Source organism: Corvus kubaryi, unplaced genomic scaffold (assembly GCF_017639235.1).
Source record: "Corvus kubaryi isolate FWS band 111438036 unplaced genomic scaffold, C.kubaryi_AGA036_p1.0 37367, whole genome shotgun sequence".
NCBI lineage: Eukaryota > Metazoa > Chordata > Aves > Passeriformes > Corvidae > Corvus > Corvus kubaryi.
Window position 1 is genome coordinate 219,659 of NW_024581119.1, and position 18,536 is coordinate 238,194.

An 18,536-nucleotide genomic window follows, 5' to 3' on the forward strand; every position below is an offset into this window, starting at 1 on the left:
TTTTATTTATTTATTTTTGTAACAATACAGTGCTGCAATTAAGTCATCAACAGCAGAATACAATGCTTTACCTCCACATGTCCACTGCTGGCACAGAGAAAACACACCACCCTGGGAGTAATAGGTACCGAGGTGACGATGCCTAACCCACCCATCTCCCAAACATTCTCCACTTCACAGTCCTCCTGAAAGTACAAAAGGACACATCACCATGCAGAACAAGGCAATACAACATCAGTACAAATTGCTCACGCGACTGCTTGGTTCTGGGCCTGTGATTAAGATGTCTCAAACTGAAATAATTTGAACGTCTACCTCAGTCTACTTTACAGTGTATTCTGGGAGAGTCACACCTCGGCGCTGTTCCTGCCGAGAGCGCTCAGTGGCATGCTAGAGCCTTCCTTCTAGGGAAAGCAAACCTAAGGAACAGGACAATGCTTTTCACAATTGCACGAGTATTACTAAAAGTGAAATTTCAAAAGAATTATACTTTATTAAAGCTCCATATTTGTATAAACACTTATGAGATCTCACTATGATCTCCAGTATCAACACTTATAGATGGACTGAAAAATTATTAGGAAAATATTAATTTTTATTATTATTTCAACACTGTTGTTCAAAAATGTACATGATTTATCATTTTAAAACCCCAGATATACCCCAAACGTTGTGAATTACAAGTTACTAACATTTTCCCCAAATCTTGTTGGCTCAAGTTGTGGTAAGGTTTTAAAGTTCCATCTTAATGGAATAATTCTTCATAAACCTCAAATTCTTGCTCATCCTCACACATTGACAGTTAAGGTTTTAAAGCTTTAAGTGTCTCTTCATCCAGTACTCTAATTATAAGAAAAAAAAGGCATAACAAGCTTTTAAGAATCAACCAAGTGACTTGTCATGAGGCTCCTATTTTGCAGTTCCCTCTGAAAGGTACCAGACACACAAACTCAGCAATTACTGCCAGCACTTTCAGAGGACTCTGGTTCCAGTGTCTAGAGCCAAGGGAGATTCAAATACTTAAAACATGTTGTCCTCTACCTTGAAATCCACTCGGATTCTGTGGACTCCATCTGTAGGTGGCTTTTGCTTGGAACTGCTGCCATTAGTCAGAGTGCTGAGCAAGTTCAGTGTGCTGCTCTCTGGCTTGCTTAGAGGAGGGGGCTTTTCCTGGTCAAGCAAAGGAGCCTGCATTAATCCCGACTCTGGACGTTACAACTTAACCAGCATTTATATCCAGTAATAATTCACAAACCCCCAAAGCAGCACAAAATTAACAAGTGTTACAAAGCTGCAGGGAAGTGACCATTCTACAAACCATTCCCTAAGAGCATTCCATATGCAATTACAGTCCTAATTCCATGTGCTCTACCATCACACTGTTCTCTCATCAGAGCATGGGCTGGTGTTTTGCTGCAGTGGGGCAACTCTGGGTATAAACAGGCTCTACTCACTTCTCCCTCAGGTTTACACAAGACAATAGTTTTTTTCCACGATCGAGCTATTTCTGAGACAAAGGCAGTTGCATATTTTATGGAAAAGCTAGCCTCCACCCTCCAACACACAAATCTACAAAATAACATCTGAACTGAATCTTAGGCATAGGCCACGTTTTTTGCTGTCCACATACTGCCACATACAAGGGAAATCTAACATGTTTAAGAACCAAATAAAAAAACCTGCCAAGAGTTAAGCAATACAGTTCTACTTTCTAGACAGAAGTTCCAGGTGCTGGAAATATTACTGACTGTATAAAAAACAGTATTCACCTTTTCTTTTGGTTTCTGTTTCACAGGGAAAGTTGGACGGGGAGCAATTTTTTTCTGTTTGCTTTGTTCTGTGCCTAGGAAGGGGGGGAAAAATTATGAGTATTTCAAGTAACTAACAGCCACCTGTAGAGAAGAAAAGGGAAAAAAAATCAGCTGGGTAATGTGCGATGAGTTTTAGACTAGAATTTTTCCACCTTCTTCTGTAGCTGCACCTCCCCAGCTATGAGCAGTCTCTTTGAGGCAAGACTACAAGAAGAGTTTGCTCTGCTCACAATCTGGAGCACTGTGGGTACAAAGCCACAGAAATCCCAGAGCGACCTGGCTGGTGACTGTTCACGCTGCTCTGCACTACATACAGTAGTGGACTATACTTTTGCAGTAAAAGATTACATCCTCCTGGTTTCACATTCAGAATGGGAAGTTGACAGACTTAACAATACTGAAAACACTCTTCAAGACTGGCACAACTATAAGACTCAGAGTCCCAACCAGGACAGCCATCTTTCTCCTTGCCCTAACATACACTGTGGCTCAATAAAAAGGAAGACAGTTCTAAGCAAAATTTTCAAAATAATCTGCTGAAATTTTAACACACCATAAAGCATTCATCAGATTTAAAATGCACCAGCTTTTAGCAGTATTGTTACTTAACAGGACTCAAACATATCGAGGATAAATAGTCCCATTTACCTATTTCTGGTTGGGGAGTCTGCTTTTTCTTGGGCTCAGAAGTGCTAAGTTTAGGTGCTTCTTTTTTCAAAGGTCCTGAGCTTGGTGGCTGAGAAGGAGAGAGCTGGACTGGCTGACATATCTGCTTGCCAGTCTTTCTGGTACCAGATGCAGGGACCTGTTTGGGCTCTGACACAGAAACGGAGGAATTCCCATCCTCATGCTTTTCCTCAACAGGCTTACGGGCAGGCTCACTGCTCTTCTTCCCAGAATTGTCTTCTCTTGGTACAACAGCCTGAGGAGTTTGTTTCTGTCCAGAGTCCAACTGGTTTTTTCCAGAATGGCTTTCTTTCTTCTCATTTGTCTTGGATTTCTTCTCTTTCTTTTTTGCAGCTAAGAAAAAGAAGCACAGATAAAGCAACACAGACAAAATGGTGTGACTTCAAATGATTTGCTGCTCTTTTAAAACAAGGATACAGACACTTTGATTCAGAACTTTGTCATTTTGTCATACAAAAGAAAAAACTGTACTCAAAAAGTAAACTTGGCTTATACTTCAATCCATATTCTCTCACACCTTGGGCCCCTATTTTGCAACAGCAATAAGCAACACCCTCCTGCAATAACACAGATTCAGAGCTGAGAGCAGACTTTGCGAGGAAGGAAAAGGAAGCAAAAGGAAGGAAGCGAACCAGTCCAGTCAGCACCAGTCCAGTCCAGTGAGAGACACTGGGGTGTACAATGTCTGTCAGTACTCACATCTCTCCTGCCCCTTGCACCTGCCACCAACAGTGCAGGCAGGTTGGCACCCTGCAGAATAACCTTTATAAGCTCAGTGTAGCCACAACAACAGCACAGAGAGCAAAACCTACGAAACTAAAACTTCTGTCTTGTGCTATATGCAAGGCAAATATTTCAGCCTACCTTTTGCTTGCTTCTGGAGATAAGCTTTTGAAGGCATCCACTGTAGATTCTGACATTTCCTCATTCTAAAAAGAAAGAACATGTCATGAAATCAGAACAAAGATGCAGACATTAAGAGGGCAGTCCGTAAATACTCAACATCAAAAACTGAAAATAACATTACCAATACACACACTACTTTTGTTCAGACAAAACTGAATACTCTTGGAGTGAGACTGGATTAGGGGACCAAGTCTTTTGCTAACCTGATTCAACTTTATTCCCTATTTGTCTTATGCTTGGCATATACTGTCTTCTGTAGATTGGGCCAGGATTTGTTTCCTCCTCCATTCCTGCAGCAGGGCTCGTGACTCTGAAATCCAGCAGAAAGCCCGGGCAAAGCTACTGAGAGCAAGACTCCTTCTAGTCTGCAGAGTGTTCTCACACAGCAATTCTCACAGCAAGTCTTTATAAATAGCTCTTATACCACAACAATCTACTGGTGCCACTTTAGCTGCTGCCTTTTCAGATAGATTATCTAGTCTGGTAAAATCAATTTAATACAGCAATATAAAAAACAAAAAGGTTCAGTCTAAGTGATCTGTATAAAAAATGACAGAAGAAATCAAGGAAGAATGGCATTTCTTAATGATATCCAGAGACACCTTTGATATACAAAGTGTATATAAGCTAAATAAACACCAGCTTGAAAACACAAGCTCTTCATGAATGCAGTTTGGGAAAATAAGAGAAATATTTACGTGCACATTGCCTTCCTTGCAAAATCCTGTACTGCCTAACAAAAGCCACAGATCCCACACCGAACAATTCTCAATACTCTGCCACTTTCATCAAACTGAGGAGAATAAACCAGAAGTGAACTCCAGAGAAAGAGCTCTGAATTGTGGTTTAGAGTCTCAAACTGTTTACAGTCCCTTGCTTTGATCCAGCTTCAGCCCAGGTCAAGCTCAGTCCAAGCCCATGACACAGGGCAAATCTGCTGTTCCTGGCCCAGTGTGTGAGTACACTTATCCCACTCTGAGCACGGATTAGCTCAACAGTCTCCCAGACACACTTACTTGCAGCACTGCTTCTTTATATTGCGCCCACCAAACTTGGGTTTGTCTAGACAGTTAGTGCAGACACCACAGTCCTCTGGAACCTGACAGCCCGAACACTGCCCGCAGCGCCTGGAGCGCCGGCCCTTCTTCACCGGAGGTTCTTGCTGTGCCTTGTTTCTGGTAACCGGCTTAATGGGCTTGATAGGTGGAGCAAGAGGTTCAGCCTCTTCTGAGCCAGCTATCGATGACTTATCTACCAAAAGAATATTTCTAATGTGAATTTGCTGATGTCAAAGAATGTTTCACGAGTGTCTAATTTAGCCCATGAAGCCTAAGTTCATCTGCAGAGCCACACGGATGCATGTGATTCTGTGTATACACGTGTGCACACGCCCCTCAGCAGGACACAGGTTTGGTGCAGAACACACGTATTTAACACAGTTCCTAATAGCTTAAAGGATTAACCCTGTTTGAGTGGCGCTGTAACAGAGAGCCCAGAGATCTTTAACATACTTTCCCTTGTTAATCACTTGAAGTCCTCATTTTAAGCAGTCAATAGAAGCTGACTCTGTATGGACCCACAGATGAAAACTAGAAATCCTAACTCACCATCATTCCCCATGGAAGACAGTATCTTCTCCCGCTCTTCCCATGGTAAGGCACTCAGAGTGGGCATGTCATCAGGAAACACTGCTCGCTTGCGGCCCAGTGCAACAGCTGCTCTCCTGCACACATGTTTTATTCGTGGTCCTCGGACTGACGTTTCTGATGAATCACTCTCTTGCCCCTAGATTTCAGAACATGAGAGCAGACAGTATTCCTAAGAAAGTTACCAAAATGAGGCTGAGAAACATGTAATGGAAACTTCTAAGCAGATTATATCTTAGCTTGCATTTTGTAAGAATCAAGATAAAAACAAAGACTCTGCCTTCTGAGCCTCAGTTATCCAAGAAAGGATAAATGCAAGAGAACAAAAGGTTTGACTCAATTAGAACTACAAGGTAAGTCTCTATCCACTACAGGAAAGCCAACTTGCTCATGAAGCCATGTTATCAAGACACCGACATAAAAACATCAAGAGTCCACTGGAACTGAAGCGGCACCTGGTGCTGACTGATCCAGCAGAAGCCAGTAGTAGATGAGGCTGAGAGCTTTGCACCTGCTGATGTTTCAGATGAGGAGGTTGGGTTTACTGAGGTGCTAAACAAATGGAGCATTTTAGTGCAATTTTCCATGTTTTCCTAAGATTCTGGAATCTCTCCCACTGAAAGAACTGTCCCAAACAAGCAACTGTGAGAATCTGGGATTCTGCTATACCAGGCCAGTCATACAGATGCATGGGCGTCTTCATTTCAGAAACAAACAGCTGAAGGCTTCTCTATTTGAAGTATGTACTAGTGATTTTCAACACTAGTGCCGCTACAAAAAGCAAAAATTTAAATAAAAAGTGTTCCCTGAAAACGTATCTCACCTCCCTTTCTGGCAGGTAAAGAGGACTGCAGAAAAGGGTGGTTTTGGGGTGGGGAAGAGGGAAAAGAGGAAAGTGGTAGGAAACAGTTCCCCAAATCACATGCAAAATTCCAATGGATTTTCCTCCCTTCCATAAGTCAGAGATCACTGCATAAAGTTAAAAAACAGAGAGGAAGATCAAGGAACAACTTTCTCTTCAGAAGCCAGCTTTACACTCGAGGAGGGTCCCCGAGAAACATCGAGGCCAAGACAGACACTGCATTTTGCTGGAACCACACTTTTCAGAGCAAGTACTGCTCTAGATAATTGCTTTGCTTAGATTTATTCAGAGAAACCCAATAAGCAGCTATGCTGTACTGGTCTCCAAAATGCATGCAGCTCCCCTCTGAGCTGACTACACAGCAGCTCCCTCTTCCCCTCAGCTTCTGCCCAGGACTCCTTATTTTCGCGTCGTTTGCCATCTGTTGCACTAACAGCTGCTTAGCTTGGCACATTAATTCTTCACGCTCAGTATACAAAAGCTACTTGTGACTTTCAGGACAAGTTCAAAGTAAGATGCACTCTAGCAAAAAACCCAACTTGGAAAAAGGAATACCTGTGCTTTTGGCTGATCTGCTTGTTTGAGGGACTTGCTCTTCTCAATCTTGTACAGCTGGGCTTTTGCCTTTTTCAGAAGACTGGCTACCCTCTTGTCAGTCATTGGCAGTTTGTCTGCTTGAGCCAACATTGAACTGATGGAGGAAGCAGAATGTTTAACAGTGCTTGATGAAGGAGCAGAAAGACGCAGAGCTTTTTCCTTCTCCAAAGATGGCACGGTGGGGCTGAGGTCCAGGTCTGATTTGTCCAGCCCCCCTCTACCTTTCTTGGATGTTTTGGTTTTGACAGCTGCCATATCTACCAGAGCAGCAGTGGAAATGTCTGTCACGGGATCTACTGCTGTAGACTTCTTCCGCCCGGCAGTTTTTTTGGCAGACGATGATGCTGCAGCATCTTCACTGGCTTTTTCTTTGGGCATTTTACCTACAGGAAACAAAGCAGCGCTACTCTGTATTTCTGACCCTTTTCTCCTTTTCTCTTTCCTTGACTCCCGTTTGTTCTCCTTTTCTCTCTCTCTGTCTTTCTCTCTGTTCTTGTCCTTCTCCAGGCCTTTGTCAGCATCTTTATCTTTGGAGAGTTCTTCTGCTGCCCTGTCCTTGTTTTTGCCTCTCTCTGTCTGGGGACTTGATGTGAACCAGGGGAAGAGAGGAGTAGGGCTACCAGATGAGAAAGGCTCTGCTGGAGTGCTTGTCTGCTTCCTTGGTCTCTGGCTTCTTTCTGCTGATTCCCCAGACTGTGATAGGGAATGGGAGGGAAAAGTAAAAGTTGAATTTAAGGCACTAGTGGCAAGAGAACTAACTGAAATACTAGTTAATGAGGAAGAGACAGAAGACTGTGGGGTGAGAGCTGTCAGGTCAGAGGTACTAAGCCTTCCGCTCCTCGTCCTCATGGAGTGCGAAGGAGATCTGGGTTCTGATCGGATGGGGCTGAACGCTTTCCTCTTCCGTCTCCGAGAGGACGTGCCTGTGGCAGAGGTCCCTGTAGTGGCGCGACCGACTGATGAGGGCAAGGTTACAGACTCGAAGATCCGGGAGTGGGCCTCACTTGGCGTGAATCGTGGTGCTCGCAGCAGAGGACTCCTCTTGTGCATATCAAACCTGGCTCCAGAGTGCAGTGAAAAGAGACGAGTGGGAGCTGTCGCACCTGGTGTTGAGAAGCCAGATGCAAAGCCAACGTCCTCCGGTGTCAGCGGCGGGGGTCTGAAGTTATCAAATATCGGTTTGCGAATAAGACCCTCTTTGGCATACTTTGCTGATGAGAAGTACTGTGGCTCTGACCTGGAATGTTTCAGGGAGGTCCACCTAAATGTTGGCTCTCGCAGAATCGACTTTCGCTTCTCTTGCATTGGCGCAGCAGAAGCAGGGAGAAAGGGTGAGGCTAACGGTATGGTTGGAGGCATAAGCCAAGGGGTATGGTCTGAGATGCTTGAAGCAGGCTGCAGCGGTGGCGGGGGAGTGAGCAAAGGGGGAGGAGGAGAGGAGGAGGACTGCTGCTGCGGCACGCTTGGTAAGGCTGACAGCTTTTTTGCAGTCCTCTGGCCAAAACTTCTTTCTGTTATCGAAAACCTTCTGTTTCTCCTATCACCGTTATCATTTTCAGGGGACTGAGAAACAGGCAGGGGAGTGTGAACTTCTGGAGTATTGCTTCGCTCCTCAGAAAGCATCTGCATCTCCTCAGAAGCCTGGGAGTCTGTAGATGTATCCACGCTGGGGCTGCTGGACCGTGAGGAATCTGAAGACATCTGAGACGAATGCTGAGAAGCAGCGCTGGACTTTTCACTGGAGCCACAAGATGTAGCGCTAAACCTGCTGTTTGGTGTGGATTCTAGTCTGGATATTTTAATAGGAGGATCGTAGTCTTCATCCTCAATAAACCGTTTGGGTGTTTTGATAATCCGTGAAGAGATCGCACTCACAACTGGCATGATGAACTGTCGAATATTTTTGAGCTGGGTTCTCCCCTTCCTGCCCTGCAGTTTGGCTGCTTCTTTCTCAATCTTTTTTTGTGCTCCCTTTTTAGCCCTCTGCAAGAGTTGCTTAGCAATCGCAGCATCCGTCCTCTTGGTGGAAGGTATAATCCTAACGGGTTTAATCCTGCGTGGACTCTGTCTGATAGCAGCCTTCTCTTCCTTTGTGAGAGGTGGTGTGCCATCCTTTTCTTTGCGAATCCTCTGGGGCTTCTCCAGCTGAGAGTTTATGACTAAAGTTGAGGAAGTCTTTAAACGTTCAGAGGACGGTGGCCTGCCTCTCCTGCGCACAATCTGAACACTCTTCCTCCCAATCTGAAGTTTTGCCCCAGGCTTAAATTTAGATTTCAGTGGGGAAAGCTTACTAGTTCTTAATTTCTTGATTTTAGTTGCTTGCTGAAATGTAGTGGATGGTGATCTCTTGATTTTTTTCAGACTCTCTTTTTCTTCTTTGCTGCCCTTCTGAGTGTCCGATGTGTCCTTCTCCTGTGACAATTTGAACTTCACACTTGTAAGCGTTGGAGGTCTTCCTCGTCTTTTTTCCCCACTCTTTGACTCCTTCTTCTTTACTTTCTCCATGGATGTGGTTTCAGATTTGCTTGAAGGGGAACACACTGACGAAGAGTCTGACAGTACAGCTGAACTTCGGTCAGAACTGCTCCGGGGCCTCCCACGAGGTTTCCGTGGACTAGATTTAACTGAGAGGGAAGTAGAGAATGCAGGGAACATATTAAATTTCTCCAAGTGTGGGATAAGCACTACCCAGGTCACACAAGTATATACTCAGTATCAGTCATGCTGCCCATACGTTGCCAAAATGCTTCAGATAATCAACAAATAAAAATAGTTTTATCACTACATGTATAGAGTACATGTAGTGTACTTCCCAACAAACCTCTCTTCCCACATAAAATACCACACAGATAACTTGTTTAAAAATGCAAGTTTGTCTTTTCCCAACAACTACATATGCAATGGCACAAGCCCAGTACCAACCTCATGTTGGGAATAATTCTCAAGGGCACATGCCACCTTTTAAACACATTAATTTTTTTTTTAAACAGAGCACAGCTGGTTGAAAGGAAAAAAAATCCTTCTTTTCAAGTGCCATCCATCTGCACTGCTAAGGGAGAGGTCAAGAGAGCAAGACCAACAGGAAGCTGATACAAGACAATTTGCAAAACACTGGTTTTAGTTTCGAAGCACAGTTAATACTTGGCATTGACTTGGAGCCGTCAAGCACAAGACTTGATTACTCACCTTGATCAATGCATTTCACTGCACCCTCACCAAGCCCAGCTATTTCAGTTCTGGATCTGCCCTTGTGCTAGCAAGGCGCTCCACCACAGTTTGCTGTTGAGGCCAAGCTGAGCAGATGATTATGGTGGCAGAGCAGAGTGCTCTGGTGAGAGCATTTATTGACAATAAGGCAACAAGGAGTCTACTGAAAGATACTGAAATAGCCAAACCAGTTTCAGACCGTTACTGTTAAATAGCTGCCTCTCCAGAACACTGACATGAGGTTTCAAATACTGGTTTATCGGTATAACTCTTTTACTCAAAGTTTCCCTGTTCCTTTACAGATCAGACACAGAGAATCCAAAACTAACTGCACTGAATCTAAAGACTGGTGTGGCTTTTATGGTGGATGAGATTTGGTGGAATAAACAGGGGAGGCACAGCAAAACTATCACAAAAGAAAACAGAAAGTCAACACCCAATCCTGCAACTTGAACTTACCTGTGGGGGACCTGGTGGGACTTCGTACTTTGACTTCTTCATCTGAACCAAAACCTAAAAACTGTTCATCCTGCAATGAGAAAGAGGATGGAAGTTTGAGGACGTGGATATTAATGTTGAAATGAACTCCACTGTGATTGAAGCACAAAAGGATTCTAGAGGATTTTCCTTCCCCAAAAAAGATACTGGCATTTTTTCTTCTAACAAACAATTGCTAAAAAGGAAATAAAACTTTCATATACACATACACAGCAACTACAGTTTACAGCTGTGGAACAACCAAAAAGAGTTACAGGAAAACAAAGGCCAAATATATACAGAAACAAACCCTTAATGCACAAAATCTGCTGCTCATGTCAAACAACAAAGCTTTCCTCCTATAAGCTATTATTCAAACCACCCTAAAGACACATTCCAGCAAAAGAAATGTTTCTGTGCGTATTATTCTAGTACAAATATAGCCCAACTTCCTGCAAACTTATGCAAATCCTCTCTTTTTAATTCACTGATGAAAACCTGACCTGCTGGGAAGCTCCTCCCTCTGAAAGAGGCATGAGGTTAAAGGCTCGCTGTCCCCACTGAGGCAGGTGTGTCAGGGAGTCTGTAAGCATCAATCCAGTTCATGGGCCACCCAAATGTGTGGTGACATCTTTTTGTTTATATGTCATTCCACCTTTCCTAATCCATTTTCACCTCAAGTATTTATGTTGGCCAGTCTTAACTTTCCTATGAACTTTGGAAACAGAGATGCCACTTGTTGCTCTCTTTTTCAAAGCACTGTGTAATGTGGCCACTAAGCTTTGAGAAGGGCAGGCACTGCAAGAACAGTATCCTGCAAGTGAAAAGGGACAAGACTGTGAAAGGACAAGGTGAGCTGCACAAAGAAATAACACCATTTCTTTGTGTTCTGCCTCATCTTTTTTACACGGAATTCCTATTTCATCTACTTACAGGGAAGATCAGGAAGAGCATCTCAGCTACTGACACTGCAGTCTGGCAGACCCGCACCTGCGTCTACAGGAGAGTCACGATGTGATGAAAAGCAGCAAGGCTTTAGACCAAAGTATTTCTCAAAATTTTCTGCCTGGTTTGTGTCTGATGAGTCCCAGTGTAAACAATTCAAACACGGTATGCTCTGACCAGGTGGGCATCCAGGTTCTCAATGCAGATAATGCTCTGGCCAGTTAAATACATCATGTACCCCCTTGGGCTGCAGTTAATCGCTGTAAGCCATCACCAGCACATACACCTGCTGGAGCACGGGGTGGCCCTGTCCCTCCTCCCATCCCTGCTGCCTATCTGCTCTTTGCACTTGCAGCAAAGATGACATGAAAACCAGAAAAAGCAATGATAAAGCAGCATAAAAGAAATAAAATGATGCCACAAGACATTGCTTCTGCCTGAGGCACCTTGCATCACACAGAACCCCTGAAGGCCGTTCCCAGAAAGGGAGAAGCTACTCCTTCCAAAGTTCAGTCCTGCAGCACTGCAACCAGAGCAAGAGCAGCTGTGGGAGTGCCCAGCTGCCCGCTCCCAGCACTGCGGATACACGGCCCGTCACGCCTGCCTGCTGCTCCAGAGCACGTGGGCTACAGCAGGATGTAAACACTGCTGTGCGGAGCAGCACTGCCTTTGTGGGCGTGGGCAGGGAAGGGGTCCCCAGCCCTGACAGGGGGAGAGGCTGTCAGCAGAGACAGGTGTGGGCTGAAACCCAGAGAAGGCACAGAGAAACAACAAGTACCTAAGAACAGTCAGGTTTAGGAACACTACAGGATCAGCTGCTCACCCTGTGCAATTTCCTGACTCACACTGGCCTCCAAGTTCCTGTGGCTGCTACAGATCTTTTCTTCATTTTGTTATTCTGGGTCCTACAGTCATTATTATTTTATCTCTGACTACTAAACCAGTACTCGCCATATTCTTGACAATCACCTGCCATAATCCACTATTAGAACTTGCATTATTTTCAAACTGAGCTCTGTTATCTTACTTTTCCAGTGGGATACATTAATTCTGGTTTTGGCCCAATAGCCTGGGAATGATAATTTTTTCCATTTCTTACCAAGCAGTCACCAGAAGTGTCTACAGCAAAAAGGCTCCTTCCACAAAACGGTCACTTTTGCTTCATTTACAACCACAAGTAGTATGACCAATATGTCACTTGTGTTTGCTTGTTCGGTGACATTCCTGAGTGTATTGGTGACCTCAAAACGGTTGCTGTCACTACCTGAGAAGGCAACCCTGTGACCTGTCAGAGAAGATCAAGAAAGCCACTAAGTACCACTAAGCATGTGCCAGGCTAAACCATCCAGTTGGCCATCACATGCCAAAATGCAGCTTTGAGGCAAACTAGGCAGAACAGCCTCCTTCCAGTTTTTCAGAATTGACTATAAACATGACAGATGGAGAGTGATTAAAAACCGTAAAGATTTTGAACGTGGCCTCATTTACCTGGAAAAGAATAATGCAATGCAAAAAAGGCCACTCAGGATTATAAATTAAAGGATGAGGGAAGGCTTGCCTCGTGCCAGACATGAAGACTAACCAAGTAAGCATGGGATGATCTCTCTGTGGGCTACACAGCTTCCATGTACATCTCCCACTCAAACGTTACACTATCCCAACCGGGTTCAACCTCAGAGTTGTGCACAGATGAAGGAGGACTTTTCCTGAAGTAACCCAGCTACCAAAGAACAGAGAAGTTGCAAGCAAATATTTATCACAATGCTCTTGAGCAGTATTACTTTTCAAACACTTTCCAATTAAAGATCTCAGAGGAAAATCCACCTTCAAAGGAGAAACTATCCTGCAGACACTAACTGATGTTCTGATCTCTGTCCGAGGAGTAACAGTATAAACCATACCACTATGGATCTGTACAGTTGCATGGGACTGTCACCAGCACTAAACCAGCAATGCAGCCGCTCCAATCAGCACCTGAAAAATTTTATTTTACAATAGAGTCACCTGACCAGTGCTGTACTTCCCACTCCCCATCTTGGGCTTGGTCCCAGTTAGACACCACCTCATTTTCTTGGAAAGGGATAAGCTATTTTTAGAAGCTCATTCAGATGCCTACTTAGTGACTGCAGCACAATATCTACCAGACTCCTCTGCTTTCAGCAGAGTAAACACCCTTGGAGGTTGGCAGTTAGTAACCCCAAGACAAACATTGGGTGTTGGGAGACGAGCGGAGCCCGCTGGGAGTTCAGGGAGATGCTTCCCAAGCCATTACTTGTAATGCAACTTCAATAATAAACAGCTGAGCACTTGGGGTGACCGTTATGCACCAACTCAGATGAGGGGACATTCATCCCTTCATTGTTTAATTCAGCGAAAGCTCTGAGCAGGAACGACGCACAGACTTTGCTGGGGCTTCACCTCGGAGCAGCACCGACCTACAGAGAACATCCTGAGAGCACAGAACAGCTCCTGACCTGGTCACCTCCACATGACAACCCCCAAACTACACCACTACAGCCATACCCTCAGGCATCACCCATGGCAATACAATGGTGATTAGGGCTGCAGCCTCCAGAGTCCAGTTTTTTTAGAATTAGAAAGAATATGTTGCTCTTTATGGGGCTGAGGCTCAGGGTGGGTCTGTTACAACTGTGTTACTGAGCACACAGATCTGTTTTGCCAGAGTCCCGGTCCCAACCTGGATGAGAAATTCTGATTTATGCTTTCCAATCTGAATACAGAGGAATGCTTATGAGAACACCCAAGACACTCTCATTCTGGCCACAACGAGCTTTCAATAATACCACTTCCAGGGAAGACAGTCAGTCAAACCACTACCTAGAAAGATCCAGCTTGCAGATGGTGAGAAAAAAGCTCCAGAGCTGCTGTATGGATGCATAAAAAAAGTCTTTTGTGGTGGTCAACTCATCTTTCACTCCTAAACATATATTTCCTAAAGAAACAGTACTAAAGTCAAACTATGCTCTGTAGCTCAGCCTGGGGGGAACAGCTAACCCCACTCTAGGAATTTTGTGGTATTCTTGAGAAGTGATGAACCACTGACTTAAGGAGTTACCCATTCTCTTCCCTTGTCTCCTCCAACATGGTGCTGTGAAACCTGCAGGTCAGCACTCTGATGCTAATACAGAAGTGATTGGTCAAGCACTGTTGCAAGTCTGTCCCAGGAGCTTTCCAGATGAAGGAAGCACAATGTCCAAAAGCCCCTGGAACAAACTCATCAGTGCACTGCTGCTGCTCTGAAGTTGCCTTACCTGCCCACTGCTGGTGCCAGTGGGACGAGCCACACCACCTTTCATTTGAAAACAGCTTCCCAAACTCCTAACAAACTTCCCAAAACCACTCCTCTGAGAGTTTGGAGCACTGCAGAAAGCTGACCAAACAACAGAAACGGAAACATCACCAAGATGGTTAAAACATACTTTTATTTTCACACATCTGACAAAGCAGCACCCAATTCTTCAGGAAGGGAAAGTGCGTGAAGGAGCCTCCGTCTCTTGGGCCATGATCTGCATCATCCTCACCACGTGCCTCTTGTTAGATATCAATACCTGCAGCAGTCCCCTCCCTGTTCACGTGCAGTGACCACCTTACCCATGACAGGAAAGGCTCTACACCTCCAACTCACACATTAAACACTCAAGCATTTTGACAGCGACCATTCAACCTAGCACTAGGAGAGGAAATTTTGAGACAAACAGAAGAAATTATCTGTACTTCCAGCTCAGGCATGACCCTGGTGGCAGTATGGAAGCTACTCCTTGTCCCCAGGACATGTATCTAGTACCATTTCCAACATGCCACTGGTGAGCATCCACAGCTCCAACATTCATGTCATAAAACATTACACCCCACATATAATTACAGCAGTGCTACCAGGGACACCACCATCACCACCACATCCTACTGCCAAACTCGAGCTTCTGCAACTTTCAGCCAATACAGACTTATGGAGGTAACTGTCAGCATGCATCCAGCACACTCTCAACTTTTATGTCCCAAAGCCTCAATCCCACTTCAGAGATGGACATGGAGCTCTAAACTGACGGGCAGAGCAGATATTTAACAAGTACGTCTAGGCTTCTTTTATACCAAATATTGACATAATGAATCAAGAAAACGCAACCAAATTTTTCTTATTCCTACAGTGCCACTCACACCAAGCTGAAAGGTCAGCACACAGTACAAACACTACTGTTCAACCAGTTACAGCTTCACTGTGCGAAAAGTCCCCCCAGCAACTCTTGCGGTGTTAAAATCAAGTATCAGAACGTGCCTCCTTTAATGTGAGCTGGTTTCGAGATAACTCAGCGCAACATTGAGCTGCAGCAGAAGACAAGAGCTTGTACAAATTGACCTGAATCTGAGGAGGATGCCCTGACACCCCAGAATTCAGGTACCTTTTAAATGAGAAATGCATCCTGCTATATACTACAAAACTGCCAAGAAGACACAGGAAAGACTGAGTCTAATACTTGTTGTAGACAACATTTCTCCTGCATCTAACTTGGGTGGTAATACCCAATTTCAACAGGTACCTACACACACAAGCGCACACAAGAACGAAGTAGAAAAAAAATAAGCATGCAGAGCAGAAGTTGTACATAAAAAGGTAACACAGCTTCTTCCTCTGATTCCCACTGGCTCCTGACCTCAAAGCAACTGCTCAGAGCTTATTCCTGATGAGGAATGCAAACTCGGTTGAAGACTGTAACTGGCTTGGTTCAGGAAGGACCCTCAACCTTGTGGAAAAGAACAGCAAGAGCACTAGGCAGTTACTGAGAGGACATGGTGAGCCCTAATATGAAGGGGTCTCCTGGAAGCCCCCTTCTAGAAGAACACCTCCCCCAGAGCAGCTGCCACATGGGCAGCAGAAACTGCACCATTGCTGCACTGCACACAGCCACCCTCTCCTCTGGAGAGACCACAGGCAGCACCCATGTGCTGACTTCCTACATCTGCCAGAGCTCTTTTCACACCCTCACCCCCAACTCACAGAGAACTTGTACTGCAGGACAGAAAAGCAGCCTCTGGGGACTGTAATCTTCACTAGGACTACGACGAGAGCACAAGTCACCAGCTAAGAGAACTATGTCCTTTGATGCAAAAGTGTTTTGTTTCTTACGCATCACCAAAGGAAAGGAACCAACTGGGTGAGTTAACTCAATCTGAATGTTTGTGGGGATCCTCTCTGAGTACGCTAAAGAGCACTGGCATGCTGCAAATGCAGAGTGAGGGAAAACACCTGGGGTCTGCCCCTGCCTGGCTCATGAGGGGTCAGGTAAAACTCAACCTACAAACACCAAGCCACAAATCAACATTTTTCATTACTTTCTACTGTATGCAATGTTATTAGAGAGAAGTGTTTAGCAGCTAAACAGAAAAGTGATGTAATAAGTAGAATTCTTAAAATCCAGGAGACCCTGTGTTAATCAAGCTGCCACACCTGGAATGCATTCCAGCTATTTTATTTTAAAGCAAAAATACCCTAAAGGCCAAACTCAAAAAGATATCTCAAAGATGTTTTAGGCCTTTTTTGAGATGCAGAAATATATTTTAAGACAACCAGAATTAAACAACAAACCACAGCCCAATGTCATCTTAGAAAAAAAAAAAAAAGAAAGAAAAAGAAACAAAGCAACTTGCCTCCCCCCACATGAAAAACCTCCTGGATTGTTAACTCTGTGGTCAGCTTGGTTAGCCAGATCTCAGTCATTTCTGTCCCTGAACTAGCACTGGTGAGGTATTAACTGCTTCCCAGAGGACTCCATGAATTCCATCAAGCCATGTCTACTGCAAACAGCAAAAAAGAGAAGTACCCCAAAGTGCAGCCCCTGAGATGATGGCATTAATGAGAGCAGTGCGACTCATGCCCCAAAGTCTGCACAGGTGATGGTAGGAGTGTCCCCATGCTCAGCTCTGTGTGTGCAAACACAGCCCCATTCCTCCAGCACCGTGGCCCACAGGAGCTGCCACTCTGCAGGCAAGGAATTCCTCCAGCTCAGCCATGAGTGAAGAGCTCCACTTCAAGGCATCCAATAGAAAATGCCAAAACCGGGTCAGAAAAACACAGGAAAACTGTATTTTCACGTGCATTTTAATAAACTTTGCTACAGCCAGCAATGGGAAAAGAAAACAACTGCTCTTCATATAAGCAAAATACAAAGATACGTCCACCTACCCTACAGCTGACAACCTGCCTGGAGAAGACGAGACAGAACTGGCCTTCAAAAATCAATAAAGCCCTCCTGGTACAAAGGACCTGGGGAATTCTCTTGCTGGCGCAAGGATGCTGCTAACGAGTGATGCAAAACAACTGGGGGAAAGGAACGCTGCAGCTCGTAGTAACACACCCCCATCATGTCTTCCCTGTTCTGTCAATAGGTGGGTTGTTGTCGCACTCCCACTCCGGCTGCCTTAGAAAGGCTTAAAAAAAAAAAAAAATGAAGGCAGGAAGAAGAGCAACTAAAAAAACAACAACAAAAAAAACCCCCAAAACCAACCAACCAAACAAAAAAACCAACAAAAAAACCACAAAACCCCCCAAAAAAACCAAAAGAAAAGGAGAGCCAGCGCTCCGAGTGCCGGCGAACGGCCTCGCACCGGGCCCGCCGCCCCAAGCTCCGCCTGGGCATCCACAGCGGCGAAAGGGAGGAAGAGGAGGAGGAGGAGGAAGAGGAGAAGGAGGAGGGCCGGTGCGCGGCACCCACCGCCGGGCCCGCAGCCCAGCCCCCTCGAGCCCCCGCGCCCGGGGAAGGACGCGTCACCCCACCGAGCATCCTCGGCACCGGGGCGTACCGGGAGCCCCTCGGCCCCATCCATCCTACCTCGCTCCCGGCGGCGGGTTGTGCGCACCGCATCCCGCCCCGCCGCGGGCGCGGGAGCGGCGGGAGGCGGATAATGGAGGCGGCGGCAGGGAGGACGCACCGGCGGCAAGTCGCGTGCGCGGGGAGGGACCGCGAGGGCGGCCGGACCAGGACCGGCACCGGGTCCCGCCCGCCGACTCCCCCCCCCCCCCCCCCCCCCCCCCCCCCTCCCGCTGGGCGCGCCCTTTGTGCGGGGCGCGGGAGGTGTGCCCGGCGACGGGCGGACTGTGCGGCCAGGGGTGGGTGGGTGCGCCCGGGTGTGCTCGGGCCGCCGCCGCCGGGGCGTCGGGGATGCTGCGCCCGGGACCCGCCCGCCCGCCGCGCCCCCCCGCCCCCGCCCCGCTGCCCCTCTCACCTCTCCGCTGCCCGCCTCGGTGCCGCAGGCCGCGCGGAACCGCCGCAAGTTGATGCCGATAGTGGCCGAGACCTGGAGCGCCGCGTCGAAGCCGGGACCGGCCGCGGCCGCGGGGCCGCCGGGGCCCGGCGCTGCCCCGCCTCCGCCGCTTCCCGCCGC

At 46.2% G+C, this 18,536-nt stretch overlaps 1 protein-coding gene across 1 annotated transcript in view; it reads right to left on the reverse strand.

The window, feature by feature from the left end:
- Positions 1–18,536, reverse strand: part of KMT2A (lysine methyltransferase 2A) — a 42,533-nt gene that overhangs the window by 23,299 nt on the left and 698 nt on the right. The window contains exons 2-11 of the mRNA XM_042034029.1: positions 18,378–18,525; positions 10,176–10,245; positions 6,468–9,133; positions 5,012–5,189; positions 4,421–4,655; positions 3,363–3,427; positions 2,460–2,831; positions 1,770–1,843; positions 1,042–1,170; positions 72–185 (exon numbers count right to left, since the gene is read on the reverse strand). Of these exons, the coding sequence (XP_041889963.1) occupies positions 72–185; positions 1,042–1,170; positions 1,770–1,843; positions 2,460–2,831; positions 3,363–3,427; positions 4,421–4,655; positions 5,012–5,189; positions 6,468–9,133; positions 10,176–10,245; positions 18,378–18,525 (4,051 nt within the window). The remainder of the gene's footprint in view (positions 1–71; positions 186–1,041; positions 1,171–1,769; positions 1,844–2,459; positions 2,832–3,362; positions 3,428–4,420; positions 4,656–5,011; positions 5,190–6,467; positions 9,134–10,175; positions 10,246–18,377; positions 18,526–18,536) is intronic.